This window comes from Citrus clementina, unplaced genomic scaffold (assembly GCF_000493195.1).
Source record: "Citrus clementina cultivar Clemenules unplaced genomic scaffold, Citrus_clementina_v1.0 scaffold_3, whole genome shotgun sequence".
NCBI classification, from domain to species: Eukaryota; Viridiplantae; Streptophyta; class Magnoliopsida; order Sapindales; family Rutaceae; genus Citrus; species Citrus x clementina.
In genome coordinates, this window is record NW_006262339.1 from 49,106,722 (window position 1) to 49,120,115 (window position 13,394).

At 37.0% G+C, this 13,394-nt stretch overlaps 1 protein-coding gene and 2 pseudogenes across 1 annotated transcript; 2 read left to right on the plus strand and 1 right to left on the minus strand.

Moving 5' to 3' along the window:
• The first annotated feature begins 914 nt into the window (after positions 1–914).
• On the plus strand, positions 915–1,474 carry LOC18049552 (annotated as a pseudogene).
• A 1,083-nt stretch (positions 1,475–2,557) lies between these two features.
• Positions 2,558–6,884, plus strand: LOC18047245 (annotated as a pseudogene).
• A 615-nt stretch (positions 6,885–7,499) lies between these two features.
• Positions 7,500–11,998, minus strand: LOC18047247 (FT-interacting protein 1). The gene is made up of 2 exons (XM_006445015.2): positions 11,623–11,998; positions 7,500–10,783 (listed from the first exon to the last, which is right to left on the minus strand). Exon 2 carries the CDS (start codon positions 10,697–10,699, stop codon positions 7,673–7,675), a length of 3,027 nt encoding a protein of 1,008 aa, XP_006445078.1. The 5' UTR covers positions 10,700–10,783; positions 11,623–11,998; the 3' UTR covers positions 7,500–7,672.
• Positions 11,999–13,394: the final 1,396 nt, after the last annotated feature.

The window sequence follows — 13,394 nt, forward strand, 5'->3', positions numbered from 1 at the left end:
CGTTGCCCAGATGGAGCCCCTTTTCCTCTTATATTGCCGCTTGGACGACATTTTTGAGCTTCAATGTTTGAAAGAATTTGTTAAAAAGAGAATGGCTACAAGGAGAAGAAAAATTTTCAACCAAAAACTCTTCGTTCTCTTATCATTAAATGCTTGATGCAGAGCATACTTTAAGTGGATACACATAACCAGTATCAAACCAAATTGCCTAATTTTTGCTACGAGTTTTCAATCTACTGTAGTCTTTACATGACTTCTTTGACTGGTACCTCCTGACTACTGGTGCTCTGTTAACATAACTGCTACGGCCCGATGAATTGCTGACAAATTTTGGATCCTAATCTCACCTTTTGTTTTCTTTTCGAGATTGTTTATGGTGAGAACAATCACGGTTATTTGACTGCTAGAGCATACAAGTTCCTAAAATAATTCTATTGTATCATTGTTCTAGTGTTCTTGTCGTATATATTGACCGAATTATACTTACAGCTATATATGTTGACCATCATTTGTAAATTGTAACATAAACCTGAAGGGTATATATCAGTTGTTTCACAGAGGATTTTTGGTCAAGACTTGTTTAATACAAATGAACAAACTTAATTTGTCCCTGTTACTGATTCTTAGCATTGTTGCATCCTAAAAGGAATAGTCTCATTTTTATAATTTTCAGGTAGTAAAACCTACTTGGCACAAACTGTAATCAAAGCTTTTCTGTACGTAGGCTGGCATTAGTTTGCCTTCATCATGTCTCTACTCTCTACTCGATGCTTTCCAAATTCCAAAGGCCTCAAAATTGTCGGCTTTGGTCAATATATCCCTATAAATATCGTTTCACTAATTCCAGTTTTTCACTCCAAAATTGACCTACAAACTACAACCAAGAAAAATATATTAAGAGATCCAGGTCGAAGATGACGCGGCAATTTTGTGCTAGTGCTTTACTTCTTGTATGCATTATTTTTCTAGTTACATTGAGTACTAGTATTAGTGTTGAAGCTGGGACATGCATGGCCAGCAGCAAGATGAGCGGGAAAAAGCCTCCAACAGGGCAATGCAATCAAGAAAATGACTCAGATTGCTGCAAACAAGGCCTGCTTTACAGCATTTACAAATGCTCGCCCCAGGTGACAGGACACACAAAGGCAACATTAACACCCAACAGCTAGCTTTGAGAAAAACAGAGATGGCGGCGCCCCGTCTGAGTGTGACAAGCAGTACCATTCGGATCATGAATTGGTGGTGGCCTTGTCATCTGGGTGGTACAACAAAGGCAGCAGATGCTTGAACTTTATCTATTAGCATCTACGGTAATGGAAATGGTGTTAAGGCTAAGGTTATTATTGACGAGAGTGACTCCGCAATGGGATGTGATTCTAGTCATGATTATCATCCTCTTTGCCCTAACAATGTTGTTGATGTTTCAAAAGCTGTGCGGAAAGCCTTGGGAGTCCCTGAAATTGATTTGAGTTGAACCAAATATTTTTCTAGTCTTATGTTTTATCTCTCATTTTTTGTATAGTCATTCTTCAGTGCAGGCGCTTTTATTTTTTATTTTTTTATGCAGACATACTTTTAAACAGTAGATTTAAGAGAGTTAATTTTTAATTTTTAAATTATTATTACTTTCTCTTAAATTAATTTGCATAACAACATGTAACAACAAAATAATTGTTAAATCCAAAGTTTTTTTATTTTTTTTGCTAGAGATTTCACATCATGTCGCTATAACAATCATCTTGTTTTTGTACTTGTTGTTTCGGCTTGTCATCACCTGATATTATTAATTAGTTTAATAAGATTTTGCATTAAAATTACAGTTGTTCTTTATGAGATCTTATGATGATAATTGTTTTGATCCTATCTCCCTCTTTTTACTTAATTAATTGCTTTTGTATGAACAATGAAGTAAGATTCCTTCTTTTCTTTTTTTGTTTTATATTCATGAGCTTTGTTAGATTAATTCCATTGAATTTATCATCGAGGTAGATGTAAGATTCGAGCTACTTCCCACATATAAATTGAGTATACTTCACCAATGATCATTCGTCTACATCTATAACATTAAATGGAAAAGCGATATCAATTATAATAAAAAACAAATTTTAGATACAAAATGTAAATTTCATGGTAAACAGTATTATATATTTGAAGATTCTCATGTATAGATGTTTATACATTTATTTTTAAAATGCAACATCGATGATGTAACTCTTAATTTATACAAATTAAGAGTTATTTTTAAAAAAATATAATATTATAATAAAACCAGTGGCTCAAGATTTATGATTTTTTTTTTTTAATCCAGACTAATGAAGAACAACTTGTCGTAACATGTGAAAAAAGCAACAAATTAGAAAACCTCAAAATTATCACTTCAAATGACGTCTATGTAGCTCTTTGTTGTCGGTATATATTGATTGTAACTATTGTTTCTTGAAACTGCCAGAAACTTTGAATTAAATAGTCGGGTTTGGTCAAAATATCCCTATAAATAGCGTGTCACAAACCCAAGTTTGCCACACCAAAACTAGCAAGCAAGCAAATTATTATAAACATGAAGAAGCAAGTTTGTGCTAGCAATATTATCCTTGTAATTGTTAGCATTGTTTTTCTGGTAACATATGGGAGCGTTGAAGCAGGGACATGTAAGCCCAGTGGGAAGATTAGAGGGAAAAAGCCTCCACCAGGACAATGCAACAAAGAAAATAACTCAGATTGCTGCAAAGAAGGCAAGCTTTACACCATTTACCGATGTTCACCACCAGTGACCGGTCACACAAAGGCAACGTTGACCATCAACAGCTTCGAGAAAAATGGGGAAGGTGGCGGCCCATCTGAGTGTGACAACAAGTACCATTCAGACGATGACCCGGTTGTGGCATTGTCAACTGGATGGTACAATAAAGGCAGCCGATGCTTGAACTATATTAACATTTATGGTAATGGCAAAAGTGTTAAGGCTAAAGTTGTTGATGAGTGTGACTCCACAGTGGGGTGTGATTCTGTTCACGACTATCAACCTCCCTGCCCTAACAATATTGTTGACGGATCCAAAGCTGTTTGGAAAGCCCTAGGAGTCCCTACATCTCGGGGTGAATTGGATATTCATTGGTCTGATGCTTGATGCCTATTTCTCATCAAATATATGTGCTTATGATGGTTATATTTGCTGCTTTTCCAGCCCCTCACCATAGCTCGATCGGTTGGCCATAAATGCTTTTTATGTCCACAATCGCCCGAGTTTGAGTCCGAATAATAATAAAGAATAAATGTTGGTGTTTAATGGGCGGTGAAGATTCTCATCCTCATCCAAACCCCCTTCTCTGTTTTTTTTTTTTTTTTTTTTGAAGAAAATTTATACTCATTTATAATCCTCCATGTATTGATAATTGTAATGAGAATTTGTGTTTCTTTTCTTTTTCTTTCAGATTCATTCTATCCTTTCTTTTTCTGAAGTTGATGCATGCACGCTATAAGGTTTGCTATGAAGTTTTAAGTATTAATGTAATATAAACAGCTTTAATCTTTTTTTCAGATAAGTTGTACCCAATATCACAGCATGGATTGGTGTAATTTTCCGAAGAAATTGTGATGATAATAATCTAATGTTGATTTAATTTTGTGACGGATGATCAAGATTTTCTTTTGATCTAAGTTTCTTCAGAGCAAAATACAAAGTGATTGACAATTAATTAGCAGAGTAGTTAAATCTAACTATTTAAAGATACATTTTTGAGGTCTTGATAGCTACTTCATTTCAGTTACTCGATTTAATATGTATTGCTTTGCACTGGCAATTAAGTAGGATACCGTCCTTACTAGGTTTTGATACTGAATTTCGTTAGACACGATTGAATTTAGAAAATGCTGCGGCCATAGGATTCTAAAGGAATATCTTTTTAAGTTGAATTCACCAATGAAACCGGTAGAAAATCTTATCTATATGTATATAGATTCCACCTGTTCCTTACAATTTTCCCTGATTCATGTACCTCATTGTGTTAGTGATGTGATATTTTTAACGAATGCTATACTTTATTTCACTACTAAGACAACCTCAAAATTATCACTACAAATAAATTTGCACAACACATAAATTATCCTCATTATATAAATTTGCACAACACGAGCTTGCTTTAGTTTTCTTTATTTTCTTGTTGTTTGCTTTATTTTTCTTGTAATTTCATTTGGCGTTAAAGCTAAGACTTGCAAGCCCAGTGGCAAAATATGTGGCAAAAAACCACGTAGAGGAAAACGCAAAAACGATTCAGTGTTGCATTGGAGGCAAATATATTATCCCCCAACACACACACACACACACACACATATATATATATAAGTATTTTTCTAATGCGGATACTCTCATTTTTTTTTTCTTACGAACACGCTGTTAAATTATGTTAACTCTCTTAAACCGCACGGTTTAAGAGCGTGTCAGCATTTACAAAAATGTGGGGTGCCCGTGCCTGAGAGTTAGTGTGTATATACCTATATATATAAACACACAAACACAATTGTTCACCCCGCTATAACTGTACCCATTACTGGGTACCCAAAGGTAAAACATTAACACTAAACAGCTTCAAAAAAAATGAAACAGTTGTGGCATTATATCAGCTTACAGGATGGTTCAAAAAGATTAAGAGGAGATGCTTCAAGTAAATTAACAATTAATATTACCATTATGCATGGTAATGGAAAAGAGTTAGAGCTATATAATTAGGTCGTCGATGAATGTGACTTGACCCCGATCACGATTGCCGTCTGATTTATGATTTATGATATATATTTACATTGTTAACGCATCAAAAAGCTGTATGGAAGGGCTTTGGGGATCCAATGCCTGAAAATCAGTGGGGTGGCTTGAATATACTGACTGGGCTGATGCTTGATTTTCAGTTTTATCATACTCATATATGTATGTCATGTTGTATATAGGGCACAACGACAAAAATTACGTTTAACAAAATTAATTAACCATCTTCAAACTAATTAACATTCTAACATCCAACAGAAATCCCCATTGTGAAAACGTTAATGATATTCATTCTTTGAATGATAATTCAATCTTTTTCAAAAGACAGTTTTGAAATCAATTGATTAGTTCTGTTACGACTTATCTAGCTACTTTTGATTAAAGACTGGAATTACCCTATAAAAAAAGTGATCCAGTATAGTACTCTAATATTTGTTAACATTTTAAATCTAGGGACGTTTTAGTAGGTTATGAATATGATCAGGGGAAATTATTGATTTCACTAAATATCGGAGGTAATTATTTTTTTTAATTTGTAATCTTGTTGTCTCAATGAGTTAGTTTAAAGATCAATCAATATAGAAACAAGGTAATGGTCTTCTTGCTAGTTTATGTCACATATATGGTATATTTACGTGAGGCAGCATATATAAATCATTCTAATTATTTTATATTTAATCAGATTAATACGTGATTAGTGTCAAATATTAAAAGTCAATTTTAATAGATTTTTTTTATTATGTGATCAAATATTATGTTATTGAGTTTAATTTTTTTACCTTATACATTATTATACTATGGACAAGTATAATTTTTAATTATGTTATTTTAGCGATGAACAATTTTGTACTGGTACATAAAGAATTCTTACACCCATTTTATGGTATATACATAACTTTGGCCCATCGAGAATTACTATGTAGTCATTTGATGCCAAGAGTGTAGAAATCTCTCTCTCGTTCTTGTTTTGCTAGCATGTGTGTGTGTGGGCTGATTGTTGTAGCTTCAAGCTTGAGTTAAAGGCAACAAGATACAGCAGAAGCCAGAGGCTGTAACAGGAGCTGAGCAGCATCATTGATCATGGCCAATCAATGTACATGATCTTGTCTCTCTCTGGTTCGTGTGTGAATCGTAATGCAAGATCATGGGATTCTAAAAATAAATTATTGCAGCAATATACTGATAATAATACAATATATATCTTTTGGTTCTGATTATTGTGCCTCCGGTAAGACAAAACACATATATATCACATAGCATAAGCACTTTCTTTAAGTTGACTTCACTATGAACATCTCACAATAAAATCTAAATCAAGGTTCTTGTAATATTAGAATACAAAAAAACACTCCAAGGCTTTATCACCTACGTTATCTTTAATAATTAATGGATCTAATTCTTAAAACTCTGACTGCAAAAATGGCGTAAATATTACATTAAGTAATAAAATTTTGCATATTCATGTAACCTCTATTATATATACGGCCTATTGCATTTTAAAGTCCTTCACCAAACCTATTATATTACAACAGATTCACAAAGCAAAAGAAGAGAAATATACAAAATGAAGAAGCAACTTTCCTCTTGTGTTGTTCTTCTCATTTGCGTTCTTGCACTAGTGTCATTGGGTGTTGAAGCTGGTACTTGTAACCCCAGTGGCAAGATAAGAGGGAAAAAGCCTCCACCAGGACAGTGCAATCAAGAAAACTACTCCGATTGCTGCAAACAAGGCAAGCTTTACAGCATTTTCAGATGTTCACCAACGGTGACGGGTCACACAAAGGCAACATTAACACTCAACAGCTTCCAGAAAGGCGGGGATGGCGGTGGCCCATCTGAATGTGACAACCAGTACCATTCAGATGATGAACCAGTTGTGGCACTGTCAACTGGATGGTACAACAAAGGCAGCAGGTGCTTGAACTATATTAACATCTACGGTAATGGAAATAGTGTCAAGGCTAAAGTTGTCGATGAGTGTGACTCCACAATGGGATGTGATTCCGATCATGATTATCAGCCTCCATGCCGAAACAATATTGTTGATGCATCAAAAGCTGTTTGGGAAGCCCTGGGAGTGCCTCAAAGTAAGGGTGAAATGGAAATATATTGGTCTGATGCTTGATTCTCACGATGTTTGTGATACTATGATGCTTTTATTAACTCCTGTTTACTTCATAGTCCTCCATGTATTATTCGTATTGTAATGAAAGTTTGTGTTACTGTTCGTTTTCTTTTAATTTTACTTTCTCCTTTCGTTTGAAGTTGGTGCGTAAAATTTTATGTATTTATATATATTAAAACTGCTTCAAATTTTCTTTAGTTAAAACTCTGTATCACTGTACGGATCAGTGATATTCTCTGTAAGAACTAAGAACTACAACACAATTGTCTCCAAGAATCTAACACCTCGATAAACTAAATTGGAGGCAACCAACATTCAAAGAGTCGACCAAAATAACGCTTGTTCCCTTTAGCGAGACAGCGACTTCTGCAATCGGCAAAATAAAAATGAGAAGGAAGAAAATTTTCTGTGGTCAATTGCTAATATGATACAAAAAGAAATTTAGTTAGATCAGCCTTGTACTTTTTCTATTCTTTTAATTCAAAACTTAAGCTGCACAGATTATAGTGCAGTAGATGTCTAAAACAAGACGCTGAGAAAGAAAGAGATATATCACATGTCTAATGCTCTTCATAACCTTATAAATACAATGGCATTGGAGTTTAGTGCTAGATATGTTGGAAACACAAGATTTATATAATTAATCTCAAATTAAGTATATGAACATATGTCTTAATTACTTCCAGGATCAGTAAACAAGTAAAGAAGCCAAAGCTTTACAAGCACCACTATCAAAACCAGAATTTGACACTAGTAAAACAAACTTAGCCAGTGACACCAATAACCCATCAAAGCATACTATCAGTTCTAGCCGGAAGCCGCCTGAAGAAATTAATTGGTGCAGAGGGTGTCTTATGCCGGAACCTGGGATGCCTCATGATATAACATCCAGCTAAAAGAGCAAGCACCTGGAAAGGTGTCACATACAACACAACAGCAGCCACAAGACAGAAAATCACAAATATAGCTGCGGCCCGAGGATCCCGCCAGCTCAATAGCGCTTGAATTCGCTCTCCTTGAGTAGCTACATCACCCACGACTGTCTGTATCCTTCCAGCCACACTCCTGAGCCGATCATACCTCATGCGAACTATGTCAGGACTCCTTGTTGTAGGAAATGTGTCGAACTCCTCATCTAGCTCATCAGGGTGCACTGCATCTGCATACGAGATTCTCGTGTTCATGTGAGGAGGGTATCTTGGACGATAACGGTAATTCCAAAGCCCAATCATGAACATGTACAGAAATACAGTTGGCAAAATCAGTTCTGGGAAATACACAAGCATCACAAAGAGAATATGTACTAGAACTGTCGTAATAGGATTCCTCCACATGCAAACTTCCCCAAACCATTTTCCAGCAGCAAATAATCCTGAGAAAACTGACATCAGTCTGAAAAAATTTGCCTTGCTGCGCCTCATGCTCCAGAGATGAGAGTCCACGTCGGACATGTACTCAACTACTTCCTTCCTCAGAGGAGGTTCTGCCCTACTAAGTCGAGCTGCCACAATGTTGACAGCCTGGTGACGCAACATATCCTGTTGAGCCATGGTCAATGGCCTGACATAGTGCATCTTCGGCAAGAGGGGTCGTGAGTATAGAAACATCATGTTTGCAAATGATGTATAAGAAAACCGTATTGCCAGATGCAATTCACCCATCTTCTTGACACCAGAGGGGTGGAGCACTAGAAGGGGATAAGAGTGTGTATATACACGACCAGTTTCAAGAGTAGAGATTCTAATCCGAACCTTACCAATTTTCACGTCTTTGCTACCACTTGAACCACCAATATGGCTGTTATCAAAAACTCCCACGGTAAGAACTGTGGCTGGATCATAGACTTCCCAGGTGTACTGCTCATTATATTTCGCGCTCAAGCTATTAATTATGGTTCGAGTTCTAACCCATTTGTGACCATACTTTGCAACACAATATGTGTCAGCCGTGCCTCTTCCATCTCTTGTTTTCATCGGGTGGAGGCCATCGGCATTTAGAATGCCAAGCTCCAACACACCAATAGATGGTTTCCAGAGCTGCTTTGCTGTTGGTCGGAGATCACTGCTGTAGTGAGTTGACTCATCAAGCACATGGTAACCTCCATCAAGACACACACGAAGATGCAGTCTACTAGAGAACTTATCTTTCTTTGCATTATCTCCATCCAACGCAGCTGAGACGGACTTTTCAAGATTGAACCACCTGGTGTGGACAATGCGGTCATCAGCACGCTTCTCAACAGAGTGCAATGGTATCACAACCTTACCGATAGTCTCATCTTTATTGGGGCCCACACGATCTTCAACTGTGAGAATCAGGTGATCCTCAAATGGTTCAGAAGCAACAAACATCATATCCTCATTCCAAACTGGATTCAGAGTTCGAGATTGAACAGATTTTGTCTTTAGAACCTGGTTACCAATCTGCACTTTAACATATGCGTCAGGAAACCGATTCTTGTCAGATATGACAAGATCTTGTGCCTCCATCACATTAACACGGACATACCATAGTCTTGGAGAATGATAAACTTTAGACCGGATGTGTGTGGAGACATTTGAAGGACTATCAGTGGGAGTAACAGCGTCTGAATGCCATGCATCAGGAAAAGCCTCATCAGCTTGCGTACCATACCAGACAGCAAGCATCAGTTCACCCTTTTTCTTCTCCCCTTTCCTGTCTTCAAGACGATACCACTCTGCAGCTAATGGACTATCAGGTGGAACTCGTGTGGGAACCTCGTTCAGATCAAACCTGACCAATCCAACATAATCATCCTTCACCACATCCTTATCCTTGACAGCAACTTCCAGCACAGATGACTGAATCCTCTCCCGCGAAAAGGCGAACACTTCATTCCACTCAGGATTCTGTTTCTTCTCATAGTACTTTGTAATCCCTTTGTAGTTCCCAACCTTTACTTCAACAAATGGGTCAAGACTCCCAGTCACATCCTTGGAAGGAAGGTCACGGGCTTTCACAACTCGTACAAAAAGGTACCGCATCTGCTCAACAAGATCATAGGTGCTAGCTCGCAAGTCACCACGCACAACTCGCCCTCCAATAACTTGTCCCCCTCCAAGAAAAGGACTTGTTTCTTTAAGTGCATAATCAGTAGGTTGTGAAGATAACCCTGAGTATGTATGCACAATTTTAGAAGCTTGTGGTTCAGATTTCATCTCATAAGCACCATAATTCATTGATGGCTGTGCTGCAGATGGGGATGAATGTTGCTGTTGTTGCGAGATATTTGCATTTGGAAGATGATGAAATGTGTGTCTTCTCCGAGCTTTATCATCTGAGAATGGGTCAGGCGCTGAGCTTGGAACTTGTTCTGGTGCTTGAGATTTGGTTGAGCGCAAATCTGAATGCCCAAATGATTCCATTGCAGGAAGAGGGTTTGAAGATCTTATTGATGGGTCATCAGTAACAAAAACTTTCAATCCAAGCTCTCCTTTAACACGAGAAAAGATGCTACGCTTCTCCAGAGGATAATGTAAAACAACAGCATCAGAATAAGGGACGAATGACGTTCCAGTAAGACGGACTTTACCAAGGAAAGATTTGGAGTTGGTTGTTCTATTATGATTGTAGACGTAGGCATCAAGAGCAAGGTTTGATAGATTGTGGGGATCAGAAATGTTGAAGTAGAAACTTTCATTCCAAACAGGAGTGAGATCTTTCTCCTTGGTGGTTGTGCGGAATTTCTGACCATCAAAATGGAGCTCCACAAAAGCATTGGATGAGCCCTGCCCATCTTTGGGCATGAGTTCGTAGGCACTCACAACTTCTACTCCTAGCTTGAGATGACTCATGGTAATTTTTTATCAAATTTGAGGAACTAGTTTGAAGGAATCAAATCAGCTTTCTTTCAGGAATTGTCAGAAAGCAAGAAGCACCTGAAATCCAGCACATATATAGATTTTAAAACTTACTTGAGCATTTTATGCTAGAACCAACAAGAGGATAACTAAATGAAGAAAAAAATTCTAAAATTTGAACAACACAAAGACACTGATGACAGTTAAAGCAAGTACATGCACAAATACGTCCAATGCCATTTAAAGAACCCGATAGATTGAAACCCTAAGCCCCCAAACAGTGGCTTCGTCGAGTTTTGTTTTAATTTCTATGCGGGAAATTTACAGATACCAATGGTGGTAGAATCTGGAAAAGAGATAAAGAATGGGAATAAATTGTTGTATTAAACAAACAAAAAGTTGGATGGGTGGATCCTTTTAAGAAAGAAAGGCACACCACTTTTAGCACTGTATCAAAAACAATGAACCACAGAATACTAAAGCAAAACAAGTAAAAGTCGGAAAGAGAATCAAGAACAAAGAAATGATATTTTGCATATTCATTCTGGATAACGAAAAAAGGAAGAAAAAGAGTTTTTTGGGAGTCCTTCATGTACTTTTTCAGCTGCCTCCAAAGCCGAACAGAGCATATTTCACATAACACTTCAATTATATCTCATCTAAGCTGCAGAGATTTGAGATAAATGGTCCCAAAAAAACAAAAACTAAAAAACAAAAAAGTAAGAGAGACCCCAGAACAGAGCAGCTCCGCCTTTTCGCAAGAATATAGGTATCTGTACTATCCGACCATCCGTGATTGTCAAGGGATCAAAAAGCAAAGAAAAATAATCCATTTTAAAGCATGCAAGAGACAAGGCATAAAAACAAACGAGAAATTTAAGGAAAAGAAAGACCCCCAAGGCTGAGAGAAGACTGACCTTCCTCCTCTATGCAATCTCTGGAGCTTTCGCAGGTTGAATTTTGAAATAGAGCTCTGTTTGTTTATTGTTTGCTTTTGGGGGTGGGTTGTGGGGGGTTGCGATTTGTGATGAACCAAGTTGAGTAGATAGATGAACAGATGATCATCAAATAGAAAAGAAATGAAATGACAAGTACGTGTAACGACGTTTCGGCGAAGATACAAAGTCGTCGAAAACGAGTTAACGTTGACGGATCAGCGTAGACGGGAAAGTTAATGAATGCAAGTCATTCATTCGTTTGTGTTTGATTGGTGGTCACGGTCCACTCTCTCTGTTTTCTTATCAGTTTCTCTTTGTATTTTTCTTCTTTTTCCCCCCCGCCCTCCGACGCACCTCTGTTGCTCTGTTTTTGTCATCATTAGGATTCTGCTACGAAACTATCAGCGTTTTTATTTTTTTCTCAAAACTTTGGGCCACTCGTGAATATCGGTCATTGCTCCACACTCGCTCTCTTATTTCAAAACGCGTCACCCTTTTCATACATCCCTACATTAGCCCCCCCTCTCTCTCTTTTTTTTTTTCTTCTGTACACACACACACACACTCATACCAAATATTCAAATTCATTTATCATTCGTGCTATCCTATTTATTAATGTACAACTGCTGATTTATTGAATTAAAAACATATTTAATTTCTAATGTCATTGATTAAATGCGTCGTTAAGGATGATTTTTATTTAAGGCAAACATTTTAACTTCCTTTTGTAACGTATGTATGAGCAATAATAGAAGCAAATAGTGGGACATTTTTTAACGGCAGTAAATAATCTTAAGAAATCAGTATTGTTAAAATTAACGGTCATGCTGAGTTTCGATTTCAGCAGCAGCCAGCAGCAGCGCGTTCGGAATTTTATGCATACGTTAGCGAGTAGATTAATGATAGAAAAAAAGAAAAAAAATATCTATTTTTCAAAAAATATAAAAAATTAAAAATTAAGTAAGGATTACAATCGAAATCAGAACTGGTTACGCGTACAGTACTGTTTTAATTAATCGGACGGTCCAAATCGACTTAAAAATGGCCAGATATTTAATGAAACAGAGCGGGGCCTACGGAAATAACAAAATCTGTTCATTGATGATCGTTGGCTTTGGCTCTGCAGACTGTAATCTACGATCACAATTGAGCTGGGCCAAAAACAAAAGGGGCAGCGCCCCCCTTTGTTCTGTCAGAGACAGAGAGCGGCATCATGATTTTGACTCCACTGAGTCCGTGCCGCGCGCGCGGATGGGGGGTGGAGTTTCTTCCTCCACGAGTTTCTCATGTGACCATTTTTTGCACCCCCCGCCTCCACTCTCAGAATTGAAACCCAAATAAGAAGGGTATGCAAATGAACTCCACTCACCGTCGCACGTGACACGATCAAACCCAAATTGAAATCGCTTCTTCTTTTTTTTTTTTTTTAACCTTTTTGGTAATGTAATTTTTGTAATTTTTGTAATTTTTGTAATTTTTGCAGATCGTCACATCGTGCCTCAGAAATCGATGAAACAAATTAAATACCACAACAATATCTTGCGTGTGCAACATGAATTGTTTTCTTTGTAAATTATATGTATATATGCTATTGTATTTGTTTTTAAGTGAGGGTCAACACACAAAGTGAGACCATTACTATATAAATAAACCCCTTTGGAAAGATAAGCATAGACATTATTATCATCGTCGCCAACTCAACTTCTATATTTTTATTGAACTAATGTCACATTATCCATACCTAATTTGCT

Coding starts and splice junctions, on each gene's coding strand:
- LOC18047247 (XM_006445015.2), bottom strand. CDS start 10,699: ATGAGTCATCTCAAGCTAGGAGTAGAAGTTGTGAGTGCCTACGAACTC.